Genomic DNA, 19,613 nt, shown 5'->3' on the forward strand with positions numbered 1-19,613 from the left:
ATAAATTATGCAAGACCTGCACTTTTCACACAGCCCAGTCCCCCCCTCGGGATTTCTGCGGCTTCTTGTCGGATTTCTATTTTTGAATTTGAATATATGATGAACAACTGTGAATTTGGCATCAGCCCTCTTGAATATGTGCCCTAACTCATCCACTCACTCACTTGCTTTCAGTTTTCTATCTGCAAAATGACACTGATTCAGCAGGATTTCAGATGTTTTAGGAGGATGATCCTTATTGTACAGCTACAACTTGTTGAAATTTCATTGTGGTTCTGCATTATAGTGAAAACACGGGAATTATCACAGCCCAAGTCCCACTATCTGCATCTTCTAGGGGCTCTGTGTTATCTGGATGGAGCTGTCCAGGCTGGGAGGATGGAGGAGGATGGGATGCAGCTCCTCTCAGTTTTCACTGATCCAGCACTTCGGCCCCCTCACATCCTGTGAACGCCTTCCATTTACACAGGGCCCATCGACCGCCCACAGTTCAGGTGGCTTTATTTTGCCAATGTCAAAAAGACAGTCACAGCAGACACACACACATATGCAGGGAGGAAGTGGACTGAAGTACCTTCTATGAGTAGTTTGAATCCACGCTGCACTGGGACCAAACAACAGTGATGTTACACTGTTGCTTTTTGGTGACAGTCCAGGACAAACGGGAACAAAATCTGGCAAATAATATAATTGTTTCTGTGTGCTAAGATTCCCCCCCATAAAATGTTTGCATCTATTCTCCAGCACTTGTTTAAAAAGTCAAAGGTTCAACTGTTGGACACAAGATTTACCTATATACTTGACTGTGAAGTACATTCTCTGCATTTAAACTTTCAAGTGTCCACATCAGGTTTGTTAAGGTGTTGGACTGTGTGATATCATATACTTGTCTTAATCTCAGACGGAGATCAAGGTAAAAACAATTAAGAAAAAAATTAAACCTCTTCAGCAGTCAACAGTCTTGAAGGTCAAACATCCAGGTAGAATTACATAGAGTAGAGCGTCTGTATGAGCAGAGTGGGACTTTTTAAAACATGAACATTGTAACATCTGACTTCACATTGTTCTCAGGAGTTGGGGATGGTGCAAGTACAAAATAAAACAGAGAGTGGTGACCGGATCATAAACCCTTTACCTCTTGTAGCAGGCATTCTGTCTATTTCCTCTGTTCCTCCTCAGAATCTCTCTTCTCTTTCACTGCAGAGAAATAATTCACAGTGATGGGTTTTCTACAGTGATTACAGCTATGTTGATGGTCAGTGGCGCCCACTGCTGGGCAAACTGACCAAGATGGCAACATGCAAGGTCAAAAAGTCTGAGGCGACCTGGTGTGGACCTGTGGATAAAGCTTTAATAACCCTAGTGTTAGAACTGAACCACTATAACAGTTATAGTGGTTGCTGCTTAATGGGCACAGGTGGCTGGTTGTTAATTGTGCTGGTGTCATTGTAAGAATTGTGAATGATGTTAGGTTGACCTTTGTTCAGTTTTGTGTCTTATTTTTTCTTATGTTTGAATTTATGATGAGTCTTGCACTAGCATGAAATGGAGAAATTTCATACTGGAAAACCTATAATGTGCTGAACTTGTGGTCCCAAGGTCCTATTGAAGGCCCAGAGCCATAGATCCATGATTCACCACTGTTTTAACTACAGCTACTCTACAAAAGCTACAACTATGTAATACACTGCAACTGTTATGAGCAGCAATGGACATATGAGAGAATGGACACTCCTCCGCCCCTCCTTGGAGGAAGACCCCAGACTGGGACGTGACTCTGGGCCTCATCGTGTGTTAACTTTTTTGGTTCTTTGCCATAATTTTACTTCTGCCATTGTTCTATATCTTTCTGATCATTTGGTGTCTCTTTGAAGTTGGTTCATGTTTCTTTTTGTGGTTTGCTTTGTTTTGTGTCTGTGGCCATTTTGTGTTTCTTTGGGATTAGTCTGAACTTTTCTTTCTGTGTATTTAACTGGACTTTGGACCTTTGCTGCCAGAAATATTAAATCACTTTTTACAGACGCTTTGAGGCTCAAGGCATCAGTGGCCCTGGATGTGTGCCTGGTAGGCCTGCAGTGTTCAGAAATGTGTCTGTTGGTGCAACGACTTTATTTTGAGTTGTTAACACTGCTACCTGCAGATCAGACACTCGGTCCACGCCCATACTCCCATGAGCAATGTTTCTATGTTTTTTTTAATTGCACATTCCTTGCCTATTTTTGACTCCTTTTCATGTATCTCAAAGCATTTCTAGTAGCTAGTAGTTAGTAAGTAACTGTTTTTTAATACCAGACATTTTTTGCTTTGCTTTTAATATTTAGTGATTTTGATAGTTTAGGATTTTAAAGTCTTTTTTAAAGGCTGCTTATCTACATGTTCCGGTGCTTAAAACAGAAGCAACAGAGGCTGTTGGTAGATGTACATAACAGCGCTGTAAGTAAAGTACTATACATTATGACAGATCTACTTTGTATGAGTGTAACGACTTACTGTAAGCTAATGTTTAATGTTCCCGGTGGGATATGTGAGGGTGTGTAGTTGTTTTAAAGGTGAAAAGTCAACAGATTCCTCTGTGTAAACACCAGTGTTGCCTTACTGGTTTACCGAGTCATGCGACTGGGCTGCATACTGGATGAGGGTAGATTCATTGAACACAATAGGCCCTTCCCTCACAACTTTAATATCTGTATCTAATGAATGCAAACACTTGATTAAAACAATGTCAAGTATTTCATTTTATCTGATTCAGGAGGCCTTTGAGGGGTAATAATGCATGTTTTCCACTAGGTGGTGATATAATGTTGTCTGAGTGGGAGTGTGTGAGTTGCATTTTGTTTTCTGACTTTAAGAGAGGGGGAAAAGCCTTGTCAATTCAATAAAGCTATTTAAAAAATGAGCTGATTCAAGGGGCAGGAGTGAAAATAAGGGGAAAGGGGCAAATGTACAAATATTGCAGCAAAAGTGTAAGAAACACACACTCACACAGTGAGGCAGAGACACACTCATGTTACCTCTAGGGGGACTCCTGAGTTCACGAATAGGAGTGCAGCGTGCGCGCGCGTGTGTTTGTGTGTGTGTGAGAGAGAGAGAGAGAGAGAGAGAGAGAGAGAGAGAGAGAGAGAGAGAGAGAGAGAGAGAGAGAGAGAGAGAGAGTCGGTGGGAATGGACTGTATCTCTGGCTGGGAAGAGCAGAGCGAAGGCTGTCCGGCCAATTTCACAGTTTTTTTTCTCTCTCTCGCTTCCCTCGGAAACAAAAGCGCTTCCAGACGGACAAGACCCCGCATCCCGAAGCGTGTGACAGCGGCTGCGTGAGGAGGACCAGAGGACAGGAGGGGAGGGGGGTGGGGGGCTAAACTGGAGCTCCACCGCAGTGTTGTTACGGTTACTCATGTAACGAGGGTATCCAATGGTAAGTACACCTCTGTCTAATCTGAAAAGCTGCTTTTTTGGCAAGTCCGCGCACAGCATTAATTTGTTGCAGGAGCTCTGTGGTGAAATGCAGCAAGACGCGGGCACAGCGGCCGGAGAACAGCTGACTTGTACTACAGTGTTTTTGCTGTGATGATTGCGGCGGCGTTGAGAGGAGACTGAACAGTTCTGCAGGACTGTCCTCACTGAGCACTGGTCCTTGTTGCAGACCGTAGCGATCCATCCACACTTTTTTTTTTCTTCAACGAGGCCGGAGAAGCGGCTTTGTGAGCCATGGCATTTGCACCACATTTCTTCTCGTCCACTGCCCTGTTTGGAGTCTAAACATAATGACGTACACCTTCAATATTGAGGGAGACAGGCCCAGTGCGTTGCCCGTGTTAGACCCGGTCAGCACTAGTGTGCACACTGACTGTTAGTGTTGTAGAAACCGGACCGCACATCCCCACTGTGAGATCAGCGGTTCCGGTGCCAAGATTGAAGTTGCCCGACGGAATGTCTTACTCCTGGTAAGTTGGAGAAGGCGCTGGTGTGTATGTGTGTGTGAGAGCCGGGCTGCACTTTTCTCCTGCAGCCCACAGACTCCAGCGTTTGACTCGAGGCTATACCCAGCTGCACATTGTCTCCATGTGTAGCGTGAAAAGAGGCTTCATGTGAACACGGAGAGCTGTCGACTTCGCCTATGGGCTATTTGGAGCGTCCTGTTATGTAATGCGCTTCGGCCGACTGCCCGCAACCAAACAGCCTGGGCCTACACGTGTAATTGCTAAACATGTGTTGTTGTTTTTTTCTTCTTCTTTTAGTTAGAAAATGATGGCAGAATAACTGGCTGTCAGTGTCATATGGATAAAAAAAAAGATGTTAATAGTCTGTGAAAGTATCACCATTGTACTAATCTGGACCGCATGCAGGACCCATGTGTGGCACAGATTTCATTCCTATTCTGTGGCAGATGCATGAAAATAATTTATCCCATAAGAGCCCCATGCTTCTCTTGACCTGTCACAAAGGCTTTAAAGGTGAGTGGGGCGGACTAAGGTTATTCTGATGCAAGCCTCAGAGCTTGGAGCACAAGGTGAACTGGCCACATATTTGCCTTATCTCACTGGGTCATATGTTTAGGTTTTCACTCCTATAAATGAACTATGGTGTGCAGAAGTGGTGATTGGCTATGATTAGGTAATTATAAGGGAACTGATTGAATTAGGTTTGAGGAAAAGTATGAAAGGGTGTCATGTATTTTAAAAACAATCTGTTGTTGCTCTGTTCTGTTTTTCAAGCCACTCTTTCAATTATATTTTTGTTTTTGTTTTGTGTGTGTGGTGGTGTTTGAGCAACTTGCATTACAAGCTGCTGTTGATTATAAACATGACCATGTGTGCAGTTCATGTGTGCTCCTCCCACTGCCTGTCGCAGCTCAGTCAGCCTGGCAGAGATTTGCTTATTAAGTTTAGAGGTTAGCAGTGTCCTTGACATGTGCTGCCAGAAGCCAGCTATAGTGAGTCATCAAAGCTAATGGGGGAAGCATGGACAATTGAATCTGGACTGGAGAGCTCTTGATCCCTGATGGTGCCCACTCACTCGGCCTTTGTTGTCAAATAGAGCACACCCATCCATGCCCACTCAAGATGTTTCGGGGCAGATTACAGTGATGGAGCATAGCACAGCTCTGAGAGGAACGGTTAGTGTTTTTTATATTGGGAATGTTTTTTTTTTTTTAAGTGCAGCAATCAATGCAGAGTTTGTTGAAATGGGACTGTGTTCAACTCATGGGTTGATGGCAAAACTGACCAGTGGCACCTGCTGCATGAGGCAATAATTGGAGGAGATTCTGCTGTCACAATCCAGTGTTTTGCAAACACAACAGCGAGTGATTTCCATGGAAATGCTGGTGGTGGTGGGGGTGAGGGGGTGCTGATGAGAGAGAGAGAGTGGAACAGACAGGCTATTTACTACATGTTATATCCTGTCTGAGTTATTGATTGTCAAACTTTCTGCCCGAGAACAACACACAAAGACAGGCACAAGCAAACGTGTCAATAAACACAGATGAGATACGACAAATGTGCCCGTTCCGTGATGTGTATGTCTCCATTAAATATCCTCACTCTCAGGTGATACATTTCCTCGGGCAATGTTAGCTCAACAACACCATGTGTATTGTTTGTGTGTTTTCACAGGAAAGCGAGTGGTTTTCAGATACTAGGTGGTGTATAGGGCTAACACACTGACTGTTTCCACAAACGAAGGGCGGCTCCAACTCTGACACACCTCTGATGCCTCTGGCCAGCTGGAGCTCATGGTGTCTGCTTGCTGGGATAAACCAGTGGCCTGGCCAAAGAGCGCAGTGTTGCTACAAACAGTAAAGCCCACACAGGTGAGAGGATCATCGAAACACTCTCTCTGAAAGTGACGTTTTGTTTCAAGCTTGTTCAGATGAATTATCCCTAACGTTGTTTTCTCCTGCATCTTGCTTTAGGATGTCGTGGGCCAGGGGCCTCTTTGTAGGCAGGGTGGACGAACGAAAGACAGCATGGGGAGAACGCAATGGCAAAAAGAGGAAGGACAGCTCATCACTGTGCAACCCTCGCTACATGAGCTGCCTGAGGGACCCTGAGAACCTGGAGCCCCCTAATGCGGCCCCTCAGCATTACCAATGCGGAGCCGGCACCAGTGGGGGCAACTTCGGCCTGCGCTGCGGCTGGCAGGAGGACCACTACGGGAAAAGGATGGGTGGCGGCGGGGATCTGGGTCTAAAAGCTGTGGACCTGGGCTTTGAAGATGGAGAGCTAAAGGGGAGGAAAGACGGGGAATCAGGAGAATCAGCAGAAGGCAGCTGCAAGACGATGAGTGCCGCAGACTGCTGGATGCGCGTCGCGTGGGTTTTCCAATCCAAGAAATTTCAGTCTGCCAAACTGGAGCGTCTGTACCAGCGATACTTCTTCAGGCTCAACCAGAGCTCCCTGACCATGCTGATGGGGGTGCTGGTGGTGGTGTGTGGGGTCATGTTGGCCTTCCACTGCATCCACACCACCCCTGACGTGGCCTACATCTCAGTACTCTGCGTAGCCATGGCTCTCTTCTTGGCCATGATGGTGGTGTGCAACCGTAACGGCTTCCATCAGGACTACATGTGGATCGTGAGCTACCTGGTGATTGGTGTGCTGATTGTAGTTCAAGTGTTTGGAGTGCTGATGGTGAACCCCCGCAGTGCTTCAGAAGGCATCTGGTGGACTGTCTTCTTCATCTACATCATCTACACGCTGCTGCCGGTCAGAATGAGAGCAGCTGTGCTCAGTGGTGCTGTGCTGTCCGTCATACACATAGTCACTGCCTGGCAGCTCAACCAAGAGGACAAATTCATTTTCAAACAGGTGAGTGAAAGCAGGAATGACACAAGTGTAAAAAAATATTTTATATCTGGTATATTGTAAGTTATATTGTTGTCACTGTTTAATTGTCTTCATCACTTTTCAATCAAACACATTCATCATTGTTGGACATAAGCAAGAATGGCAGCTGTAGTGATATTGTGAATTTTCTGTAAATTCACTTGAGGAAATGTTTACACATCTTTTATAACCTGACAAATCAATTTCATCACATTGATGCAAGAAATGTTGTTTTGCCATGAAGGATTCCTGCTCACCGAGTTGCTACGTTTGCCCTCTTCAAGCAGAGGCATTAAAGGGATGGCTACCTCAGTAATAATGGTTTGACAGGACAGGAGACAAAGGCGGTGGTTTTTCCTACTTGTGCATCTTTTTTCATTTAAGAGTAGGTTGACTTTTCTTCAAGTCTGTTATACAGTATCCATATTTACAGTCGTAGCAATAATCCCATATGTTGTTACTGGTTGACTCTTAAGTGTTGGGGGATTAAATGCAGAATTTGCTCTGTGCAAAAATATATCCAAAAGTTCTAAAATTACCATGAAGCTTCAGCCGTCTGACATAGACAAATGAAGTGGGTATTTTCCACAGTGGTGGTCTTTTTTTAGCACAGCATTCCCTTCAAAATTTCACATTATAGAGGTGATCTATAACAAAGTCTCTTATCAGGTTTCTTGACAGTGCAGTTCTGAACTAAAGCAGGTCTGTGGATTTGTTTCCCAATCACACTGAAAGTCACGTTAGGAATATAAAGAAGGACCAATACCAGTGAGCAGTAGCATTTTTATTGTAAACATAGGTATAAGAGTGTTGTTTTAAGACAGACAAAATGTACGTCTGTTGTTTAGCAGTTGCAGTGTCAGTCAGTATATTCACACTTTGAAACTAAAGCTCTTAAAATTAGATAATTTACAGTTTTAAATGACATTCTGGACATGCCTTTTTGGACCGTGGTTTGTAATTTGTATACAACCAGTCAGTGGAAATTGAATTGGACATGTGTTTATGAAAACAGAAGAAAGATGTCTCACACTTGCAGTAGTCAGGACCCACTATTATTCCCATACAATTGAGCACAATGTTGTTACTGTATTCACCAGTGGAAACGCCCTACTTTCTGTCCCCATCAATATAGGACAAACATTGTACAGACTCCTCAACCACTTTTCCATGTCAAAGGTGCTGTACTAAAAGTAGATGGTGCTGTAGATCTCGGCAGCTTTTCAAATGAGATTTTTAATGAGCCTATGTTTTGTGCTGTAGGGCAGCTATTGGCAACTCTGTTGGGGTTTGTGGAAGGTCATCTGGGTTGAATGAGCCCGTTTAGCTGTATTGTGGAGGAATATCATGATAATGTAGCATGGTGCCATTCAGGCCGCAGTCCTCTAAAACAAGGAGGCTATTGTGGTAAAATGAAACAGGGTGGGGTGGGGTACTCAGATTGTGCAATGGATTTGATGGAAAACAGGATGATTACTTCTTCAAATTGGAAGCTGCGGAAAAAAAATTGTAAACAGAATTAACCATTCGTAATGGCTTCAAATACACACACAATGGAAATATTTCTTCTTTAATTTTGTCTCGTCTTTGATGTCCTTTAGATAATATGGTAGCTGTTAGGAGATGTACGCTACATTAGGATTCAACCTGCTAAACCTTGGCCTTCACTGGGCCACAACTTACATTGATTTCCAGCTGACTAACGTGACTATTTTTGTGACAAATAGAAAATTGAATTTGTTAATATTGAGGATGAGAACATGACACTCTCAAAGCCTTGTTTTAACCCACCCACAGTGTAAACTGTTCATTGTATGCAAATAATTTAGATGTAGAATTTAGACGCATCCTTCTTGAAACTTGACTCAACAACCGTAAGATAAGCACAAGTGTAAATAATAAAATGAATGTTGGCTATCTTCAGTTGGACTACTTCAGTTTCAGGTTCTTGATATTGTGCATGCTGTCTCACTGTCACACTGTTGTGACATTTAGAGAGGCATGTTAATGTTATTAGTAGCACCCGAGGTTCTCCTACTATGACAACTGCCACTATGAGAAAGACTTATGAAAAGAGTTAATTATGCCTTCAACTCATTAATTCCATTGTATGTATATGTCCGGCCATTTATTGACTTTTTATGGTTAAAAACAGGAAACATGGTCACACGGGGCATACTGACACAAAGTAACACACATGTGGTTTGAACTTCAGTCTGTACCAACCAGATGAATGTGGAGCCACTCTGAATAAGGCAATATTGACATAACTCTACTGGTCCAATGAGCTTGTGTGCTAAGTGCTCCAGACTAGACGGGGTGACTTCAGGCAGATTGGTCTGTTGCCTCTATGTGCTGCAGCTCTGGTTTGTTGCATTGGTCCTCTGACCATGGTCTGCTGCCCTGCCCGAGGGCCCGGACCCTCAACACAGTATGTTCCAGCTCTCTGAGCAATCAATGGTGGGATATGGGCTTCACACTATTTGAGCCAGAGGGTTGCTGTCTCTCTTAGGCTTTTAACAGAGATGAAGGGAAGGACATCAGCTCCACTCAGGGTTGTGTAATGCTGTTATCAACCACATCACACTCATTCTGTAGATAACTAGTTTTCAATGAAAAGGAATTTCAGAGCGATTTCTTTGTTTTCACCACACAATGTGTCATTTAGTCAGCTCGCAGTCTCAACAGGTATCTCTCCGTCACGGATGTATGAATACAGAAGGACTCTATTCTCTCTCTCACACAGCCTGTGATAGTAAGCTCACAAAACTCTCCTCCTGGTGTCACATGGCCAGGCTCCCTGATCTGGGAAAGCTTGTTTCTTCTTCTGGGACCTCATCGTCCTCCAGCCCTCTCTGTGTCCCAGCCTTGTTTTTCCCTTATTTGTATTTTCCCTACAGAGATGTTCATGCAAAATCAGGGCTGAGATGATGGGAGACTGATGATGGCTAGGACAAAAGGGGTCTTTGTGAGAGGCAAAGCAGGAGATGTTTTGGGGGGGGTAAAGGGGGGATGACCACGGATGGAGAGTGTGAAATAATGCTGGGATGACACACCCGCCTGTAAAAGAGCTGCCAGTCTCTTCTCTCTTTTCTCTCCTTCCACTTTTCTCCCTCTCTTTCTCTGAGTCATAATTCCATTCTCGCAAAATCCCTCTCAGATGGAGTGGCCTTTTATTTCACAACAGGCTGAGATTGAGCTCACACTACTCATGGGGATTGTTTCCATAGATCTCCATGTTTCACTGCTCTGTTCTAAAGAGCCTCCTCAGACAGCCACAGAGAGATGAAGGTACAACAGCTCTCAGGAAAAAACTAGTCACACTGTGGGATCTCATTCACTGTTACAGGTGGCACAGACTGTCTCGATTTTCCAATATGACAGATTTTGGCTGAGACAGAGGTTAACATAGTATCCTCATACAGACATAATTTCTAACAGAGTTGGCAAGAGAATGGTTGACAATCATGTTCTATCAGAGATGAAATCAACATTAACTTTTTGATTTACCACTTGCTTATCGGTCTTGGTCTTTTTTTGTGGCGTTTTTTTTGCCTTTATTTGATAGCACATAGTGAGATAGACAGGAAAGGGGGAGGCAGAGAGAGGGGGAATGACATGCAGGAAAGGTCTGCCCGACGCAGGATTCGAACCGGGGACGCCTGCGATGAGGACTGTAGCCTCTACATGGGGCGGGCGCCTTAACCACTGCGCCACGCACCGCCCCTCAGTCTTGGTCTTTGACTTCACGTCAGACTGGTAAAAATGGTGGTTCTACTTGAAACAAGTAATTCCATCAAATGTATCTGGTTTTTCACTTACACGTATGTTAACAGTGGGGTCAGAAATCCACTGTAATTGTTGCTGTTACTGTGTGAAACATCAAACTTTATTAAGATTTCATAAGAGAAGAATTAATAATTTAAAGAGCAGTTCGAAAAATTTAATTGTTGTCAGTGGTAATGCTCAGAGTTACTTTCTTTTCCTTGAATTACTGTAAGGTGGATGATGTTGACTGTGATGGGAGTGGAGTTGTTGGAAACTCTGCATAGATACAGTATCTTATCGGGGTGAATTCCCTCTGCTCTAACTTGGCCTGAGAAGGGTCAATTCATTATTTCTTCTTCTTCACTTCTGCTTACTGGGATTTTGCACGCTTCATCCCTTTAACTGCATTTGGTTTAAGATTTCTGCGTCAGGCTGCACAGACTGCTCACGTTGTTGTGGAAGCTGTTTCACTTCCACCTCTTGACAGCTGACAGATGACCAGCAGGCTCCTGATTGGAAGACGGCGCTACGAAATTCCCATTGTCCTTTTGATGACGTCAGTGTTTTTTTCCCCGGGTTTTATGTTTTTCTGACTGAGTGACCTAATGTCAGATCTTCAATGTAGCACATGAACGCACCATGTGAGCCACGAGCACATTGCAGTCAAATGTAGTTTGCATTCCCACTAGGTTTGTGACGTGTTGTTGTCTTTGAAGCCTTGAGTGTGTGCATGCAATAATCCTAATACATTCTCCTCAGACTGGTGTATCTGACTTCTGTTGCTGTATGCTCCTCTCATAATCGAGTCTGATTTTAGAGATTCATCCAAACCTTAATCTCCAAATTTAATAGAGACCCCTTAAGATAACACCCTCTCCCATTGTCTAGTCACCTGAGTTATGACCCTATGGCGCCGAGCGCTCAGACTGTGGCTGGTACATGTGAGACACATATGAGCCAGCACACTCACACACACACACAGAAAGATGCACACACCAACACACATCATATGGTCGAAACAGATTCATTTGGCCCTCAGTGAGCTTCCCAGTGAGAGACCACCTGTCCCTTGTGTTTTTGTCATGTTATTGTATCTTGTGGGTGGACGAGGCAACAACCAACTTAACTATATGATTGGCATTCAGAGCCATGCAGAGAATTTTTGCTCGCTTTTATATAAGTATTTCCATAACATCTATATGAACAGCTGTATATCCATACGCCTATATGTCTGAGGGGGGATTATGTTACTTACTGTGCCATTGTTCACTTCTAAGTTCTTTACATCCAACCTACACGCAAGATGTCATACATGGATTAACCAGGAACCAAACAGAAGTTTTCCTTTTGTTTGAAGCAGGATATATTTGGATAAGCAATCCAATTGAGGTCCTGTAAAGAGGAGTTATTGACAAGCAGGTCAAGAAGAGGGTGAAGTCTCAAAGGTACATCTAGTCTGTGCTTCTGTTTTTGTGTGGCGACCCAGCGCTAGAGGAAAAACCAGTTCCTTTGTCAGATTGTTATGGGGTCAACGAATGTGGGACTCGTGGAAACATACTGATCCTACTGCTTAACTCTAGTGAAAAAGATACCAATCAATGAAATGTCACCAGCATGACCGAAGCGTGCATAATGCATTTAGGCCAGAACATTGGTGTTACGTAAGAAAAAGACCTGGAAGAAGCCATACAGACTAAATTGACCTTTATGCAATTATTTATGATGCTTTCCTGGAACGGATGACAGCAGCTGGATCTGATACTCACATGTACTGTAGGGTAACTCCTGCTGCTCTCTGAATCTAAAGTGATACAGAAACTGAAAGAAAACATCCTCTTTTTATTTTATATCTAAGAACTTTTATCTCTCTTATCTCTTATCTCTCTCTCTATAAATACTTGACACACTTGTTGCTGTGGACATATTTTCTTTAATGTATTACCCGGTGCCCTGTCTGCATAGGTTAAGGCATGTACACCTACTGTATTAACCCAGCAGAGTGAGAAGTAGAGTGTGTGATCTGTGTCTGTCTGCATGACATGCATGGATCGGGGCAGCTCACTTAACCGCTATCAAATGGTGCGAACCCGTCATCAGGTGCTGTGGCTGTCAAACAATGCACTGGCTCAAACAAAAGATTCCCCCTTCACTCCCAACCTCGCCCCCTCTCAGAGAGGGAGAGCACTTATGACTCATCCACTTATTATATTACAACCAGAGGCGATGATACAAACCCGGATAACTTCCACCACCATGGGTGGGAGCAATTAGGATTAGTGATAAGCGAAATATTGCTCCTAAAATACAGCCAGTGATAAGGAAAATAATAGCTGGGCTAATAATAGCTGTGTGAGTTGGAGATGAGGAAGTGCAGGCTTCTAATAACAGCTCATGGTTTACTAACAACTTGGCTCTTCGCAAAAGTAAATACAGGGATTTAACGCTGAACTGCCATGGCGGACAGCCAAGAGATATATATTAGGAATCCATTAGCGGTGTTAAATGTTGATCTTTGTGGCATGCAAGCCCTGAGGCTTTTAAGGCCAGTTTTACTCTAGATCCCGTTGAGTGCAGTACACCCTATAGTGATCATGACAAGAAGGTGAGGGGCTCTCTGTCCTATGTCAGCGTCACACCAGCCAACTGTCTTGTTAACCAAGTTACAATTACACTGTCAAAACAGTGACAACATATGTTGTACTGGCGCAAGAATGCTTAACAGGAGGGAAAAAAATTTACAAGCATGTTTACTAGCAGTGGACACATAGTGAACACCTCTCTTTTATGAATGTACACATGTCTTTATCGTAGGAACAGGACTCTCTCCTCAACCTTTTCAGATTTCACCTGACTTGGTTATTAAGTGGAAAGAGCATAATATCCTAATGATTTTGTCCACTCAGTGTTGGCAGCCTTTAGTTTTAGCTCCTAAGTGTGAAGCACTGAGCTATTTTCTTTTTCTACTTCACATTTTCATTGAATGATGTCAGATACTGTACAATAACAAGACCCGGGTCCCATGATGTAATTTCACAGAGTCAGGGTTAATCCAAAGGAAGTTACACTCTATCTTGTGCCTTCATAAGGTCCATGAAGCAGATTACTTCATGTCCTGATTTATTATCCTCGCTCCTTACACATAAAAAAAACCCTTTCCTTTTAAGGTTGCAGACGAACACTACTATTTTCTTTGATTGGGATAATGTGTCAGCGGCACCTTCATGTTGTGAAGAAGAGTCAAAGCTGTTGCTCACTGCGTCCTCTTTAAGATGCAATATTAAAGAAAAACACCCTCGTTTTCAGGTGTAATAGCCTTTAAGAGCTGAGCAGAGATGATCAGGATGTCATACACTCAGGGTCAGAGGAGCTGTTCAACTTGTCGTTTTCAAGCTGTGTGTTGAAACTCCACACACCTGCTGTGCCTTTATGGCTGCTGGTGTATCAGGCTTCACAAACATGTCACCTCGGGAAACTTCATGTTTCCTGAAGTAGACACTGGAGGCGGATGTGTTACAAGCACGAGTGCAGTGTCAGCTCAGCCTTGACTGAGCAACACATGGAGGACTGAGTCGAAACTTTAATTAAAGCATTTACCAAACTCCTCTTTTGTTTAAACTATAACCTGTTGTTCTTGTCCCACTATTGATTTGTATGCTTTATGGTAAAAGTCAATAGTGTGTAGGTTCAGGAGACAGCACAGGGAGGGACACTAGCTAAAACTGTGTACTTGATGTTAGTAGATGCTTACATAACTGGACAGTTATACATAGACATAGACAGTGACAGTCTAGTATGTTTTATTGGAGCTCCAACATCCAGCCCACACACACTACAGCACTTAATATAGTTTTATTTCCTCTATTAATTCTGTTACTTGGTATTTGAAGACTAAAAGTCGTGTTACATCGGTCCCTGTCAAAGTGAAATGGTGGCCTTGTTTTGTACGTTGTGCTTAAAAGGAAATGCAGGCAATAGCATCTGAGATGGGAATTCCTGGATGTTTAGCTCACAGTCACACAGTTCAAGGTCTGGACTCCCTCACTCAGTTCAAATCAGTGAGAAGAGCCAAGAGAGGAGTGAACAGGGCTGGTGGACTGGTTGGTTTGTTAGGCTAATTAACCCGATATTGTGTTTCAGTGGCCACTGTGCTGTAATTGCAGCTGTGCCTGTGAGGGTGTGAGTGGGCAGGAAGTGAAGGGTTAGTGAGGACACAGCTGGGAGGAGAGGATGGTGTCCAGTCCTGCCCCCTCCCTCACTCATTCTGACTGTCCAGCCAAACACTGACCCCGGACCAGTGAACAGCCCAGACCACTGACAAACAGATACTGGTGTGCTTTTTTTTAACCGTAGCTATGTGTGTGTGTGTGTGTGTGTGTGTGTGTGTGTGTGTGTGTGTGTGTGTGTGTGTGTGTGTGTGTGTGTGTGTGTGTGTGTGTGTACAGATCATAGGTGATATAGGTGGAATAGGTGATAATTGACTCATTTTACCTGTTGAGCAATAATTGTGTAAATGATTAAATAGGGAGGACAGAGCATCCAACAGCTGCTGGTGCTGTTAGTAAGAATAAACAAAAAATGGAAATGAGAGAAGTAAGATAGAAGTAAAGGAATTAGTTGATTAAGCTATTAGTCATTTGACTGGTAATAATTCTGCATTTACTGTGCTGTTTTTCGAGTAGGGCTGAATAAGTTGGATATCCTTGGGTTATGAACTCTTGGTCGGACAAAACAGGCTATTTAAAGACTTCCCTTGGGACTTTGGGAAAACGTGATGAACAGCTTTTTCTATTTTTCACAAATTTCTGAACGTTTCTATATCAGCCAGTTTATGAAGTAAATGAAAATCTTTGTTATTTTCAGTCCTGCTTGGAATGGACCTCAGCGATAACACTACCAAAAGGTCAAGCAAAGTGCACACAAGCCTTTAAAACCTGAGGTTGTGCACACATTTTATGTAAGATTATTTGTCACTGCCCCACTAGTCCACAGAGACAGGAAATGTTGAGAAAGAGGAAGAAACGATAAATGTCCCATAGCAGACCTAAATCCAAGAAGCTACGTGGTATTATCCAGCCAAATTAAGTTAGCCACAAGAAAGTAATAAGAGAGCTGGCATGAGGGTTCATGTGATAATCGTTTGTCTTAGTGAGAAGCCTTGTTCGAGAGTCTCAAATGCCAGTGCACCTACAACAACAAAAGAATCTGACGTGTAACATTTTGTGTCCAGTTTTGATAAAAGCAGCTCCTGTCTATTCACTGTAGATCGTGGCTGTTGTTGGATTGGCTCCATGATTGTATTCAGGCTCAACACGTACTGTAGATACATTATCAGAGGAAAAGTGATGAAATCCCAGCCAGCCAACTGCATATTGTGTTGAATAAGAAGCAGTATAACGTTGCCTAACTGCTGAACTTTAGTCAGCCAAGAATCGAGATATTGAAGTAGAAGGATAAATAAGCAGCCTAATCTTTTGATTCGAGGCGAAATTTGTTGGTCAAATTAGAAAAAGTTGAGTGGGTAGTTTTAGCTGGTGGTTACAGTTTGTTTTAGTCAGTAATTCCAGGATTGCTGGGAGATTTTCCTCATGTTTGGACAACATTTATCTGCAAGTATTAATTCAGGATCTGTTTTTCTGACAGCTGTACGGCCTGGGTCCAGCTCTATTTAGCTTTTCGGAATTTGCCTCAGCGTTTCACAGAGATTACTTCGTGGCCTCGTTGGTCGCCTGAGACCAATTTTGGTTTGGCCCAAGCCATGACGAAAACAAAGCTCTAATTCCAGATGGCACAGACCCAGGATGGCAGAGACAGGCACCCCGCCCACCCACCCCTCCACAACATCTATCTATATAAGGAGTAGCTTTTTTCTTATGTCAGTAATTACACATTATAGTAACCCCAATTAGATCAGGACCAGTGCGACAGTCTCATCGTATTGTCTATTTTTACCGCTTTGGTACTACATGTTATCTTTTCAGACTGTGATCAGCAGTATGTGACTGGGCTTTGACGTGCGTCTCTGTAAGACATTTTAAAAGCTCCAGATGCCTATCAAAGGTCATGTGCTGGAGAGTAGCCCTCATGTCAACAGCAGTCACTGTCCCCTGAGCCTGTGTATTGACTTATGGGACGTAGCACTCTGGCCTTTTTAAAGTTTAAACTTTAGCTTTAGTGGAGCTCAGAGTCGGTGAGATATCCCAGCTTATCTTTCATTGCAGGAGATACTGCTAGATAAACCCAAACATTGACCACCTGCACAGTGATTTTATTCTGTAAGCGACGGTGTGTCATATCTGTGGTTATCAGTGCTTAGTTTGCCTCCTCAGTGTATTGTCATAGGAGTTAATATTAGTTACAGATTCATCAACACGTGACCACCTCACCTCTGCTCACAGACAATCTGCGTTTGCTGAATGTACGTAAAGTAGAAAAAAAACACAACAACAGGCCTATTTCTATTGAAAACGTTTCCTATTAATCAATGGAACGTATCGGCTGTAGTACAGTATCAGTTTGGTCTCTGAATTAATGGATAATGACCTTGCTGCGTGAACCTGATCTGTGCACACATACATTCCTGCGTGCTTGTGTGAGAGAGAATTGTCCAGTGGGATATTATTAAAGACAGAATGGATTTGCTGTATATTTGCCAAGCAAAAATCTTTTCCATCTCCTTCCTTCATTCGTTCTTTAACATGCTATCCGTCTGCCTTACTTTATAAAGCACCTTCCTGGGAGCCGCACCTTATAAGCCAATGTTTGGACTCCTTTTAACTTCACCGCCAAGAGGTTCCTGCTTAAGTAAATGTTGAGTGAGGCTCGTCTTTGAGAGCCAAAAGTCTGCGGGGAAAATGGTCAGGAAACATCAGTGGAAGATAGTCTAAGTCCAGCTTAGTGGTTATAAAGAGAGGGGCACTGTGCTAATGATGAGAAGCGGCTTCTGCTCTCTCTTACACCACATCTCTGTTTGGAGAGGCGAGTGTCGGGGTGGCTGTGGATTTGCAGGCCTTGGTGATACAAGTGCTGCGACAGACACAACAAGCTTCAGGATCAAAGAGCTGCCGGTCCAAACGGAGCACACATACACGTACACGCATAGCTGACACAAAGATTTATTTAAAAGCCTCTATGAATACTCCTTCCTCTCATCTCCACACCACATGGTGACTAAGCATATGACTTAACATTTACACAAACTCATGTTTCCCTTAAGTCTCTGTGCAATGAGGCTGTTATATTGAGCCATCAGTCAAGATTTAGGCTGTCCGCTTTCTCAGCTCCATGGTTTGTGGCTTGTTTTGGGAGGTGTGTGGGGGGAGGGGGGGGGGGGGGGGGTCCCATGCTCCACATGCATTTGTGTGGCATCTGCAAATTGTGTAATCTTCCTGTCACTGCACTAGTTCTGTTTTCTTGTTGAACAAAATACACAAAACCCCAAACGCAGGACCACGTAAACTGCATTTCATCCCACTCGCTGCATTCTTGTTGCCAAACTGTCAAAATCGATTAGACAGGAATGTCTTCAATCAGACCAAAATCTGACTGCCGCTCACATGGGAAGCTGAATTGTCTGAATGCAAATTGAATAGGGTGGTGAGAAGTGTGGTCTTGGGAACTGCAAGAGGCCCTCTATCTCAGACTGGCCACTTAACAAAGTTATCTGGCTCACTCTGTTCTGGGCCATCTGCTTGGGATTAATGCGATCAGGTTGTATCGGCGCAGTTCGAGTGTCAGGTCTCCATTGGTGGTCTGTAACATTACTACACAGGTTTTATCAGGAAGCTGCGGCCTGTTAGTCATTTAATCACTAATTGAGCGACAGTGCAGAACAAATTCAGTGTTGCACTCAGAGAACAATTGCTCAGCCAGTCATGTAAAAAAAAAAAAAAAACACAGTGGAGTGGATGTGCTTTGTCCGTCCTCACACCTGATGATTGAATAGGCCGATGATGAGGTGGCTCACACCTCCTGACAGCTTTGATCCGAATCCCTGAGAGGTGACAGATGACAGCATCAGTCAGTCTGCATCAGTGAAAACTGCTGATTGGTCTAAATCTGTTTGAAGGAACCAGGCTGCATCTAGACTATATTCCTTTAGAAATTAAAAAAAAAGAAAAAAAGGATCCTCTGTTGTTAGTCCCTGTGCTGTAGCTGCATCAGGGATTGGTAATTACCCAATATATCAAAGGCATGTTTGCTTCTGCACCTGCAAACCATCAGTGTGTTTATTTTTGCTCACTGCCGTGCTCCTAATCTAGTTGGACTATTTGTTTTCAAGTGGACTAGGAAACTACCGCGGACACTTTCCTCTTGAAAACAGAACTGAATTTGCCTGCCAGTGTCCTGCACTAACAGCGATCTGTTTAACACAGGTTCTTAGATGGTTTCTGTCTTGTTGTGACAACAGAGGACAAGTTGTCGTGTATACAGTGTAAACTGCATCTTAGGATCGTGGCCTGCCATCACTCTAGAGGTTGGAGTTTGTTTTGGTCTACTTTCATTGGGAGTCTTGTTTAAATGTGTGGATGCTAAGTAGCTTAGAGGTTTAATGCTCCTGCTCCCCGTGGTTTCTGTTTATTTTTTGTGGACGAAAATGCATGAAAGTATGTGACGTATGCTTGAAGACAGATAACCATCCTAGATCGCCAGTTCTGTGTCTCCTCTGCTGTCTTTCTGATCGATGCAAATTACAAACACACACAAACATACACTGGTTTGGCAACATACCAGCCATGGCTCGGAAATCCTGATACTCATGACAAGATTTTTTAAGTCCTTCGTCATGATGTTGTTAAGACCGAACATCCAGCCGTTATGTGTGTGCTTGCATGTCTTTTTCTCATTATTGATGAAATCATCTTCAGAGGAAACACTCAGGGCTCTGGTCATGGGTCAAGTGACTTTCCCAGGCTGGAGTGTGTTTCTGAACATGGAGCGGACGTGTGTGTGTGTTCGTGTGTGTTTGTGTGCAAGTTTCTGTCCACAGGGGAAGTCCAGAGCTCAAGGCTCCATTTTTGATGTTTG

At 43.5% G+C, this 19,613-nt stretch overlaps 1 protein-coding gene across 3 annotated transcripts in view; it reads left to right on the forward strand.

Moving 5' to 3' along the window:
* The first annotated feature begins 3,134 nt into the window (after positions 1-3,134).
* Positions 3,135-19,613, forward strand: part of LOC310989247 (adenylate cyclase type 6-like) — a 30,811-nt gene continuing 14,332 nt past the window's right edge. Inside the window, exons 1-4 of one of the 3 annotated variants that reach the window (XM_083976243.1) lie at positions 3,394-3,409; positions 3,482-3,938; positions 5,610-5,806; positions 5,909-6,803. In XM_083976243.1, the coding sequence (XP_083832369.1) occupies positions 5,910-6,803 (894 nt within the window). In that variant the 5' untranslated portion in view covers positions 3,394-3,409; positions 3,482-3,938; positions 5,610-5,806; position 5,909. Of the gene's footprint in view, positions 3,410-3,481; positions 3,939-5,609; positions 5,807-5,908; positions 6,804-9,155; positions 9,253-19,613 lie in introns of those variants that run through there. The other 2 variants (XM_083976242.1, XM_083976244.1) reach the window with 2 other exon arrangements.

Source organism: Trachurus trachurus (assembly GCF_905171665.1).
Source record: "Trachurus trachurus genome assembly, chromosome: 7".
NCBI classification, from domain to species: domain Eukaryota; kingdom Metazoa; phylum Chordata; class Actinopteri; order Carangiformes; family Carangidae; genus Trachurus; species Trachurus trachurus.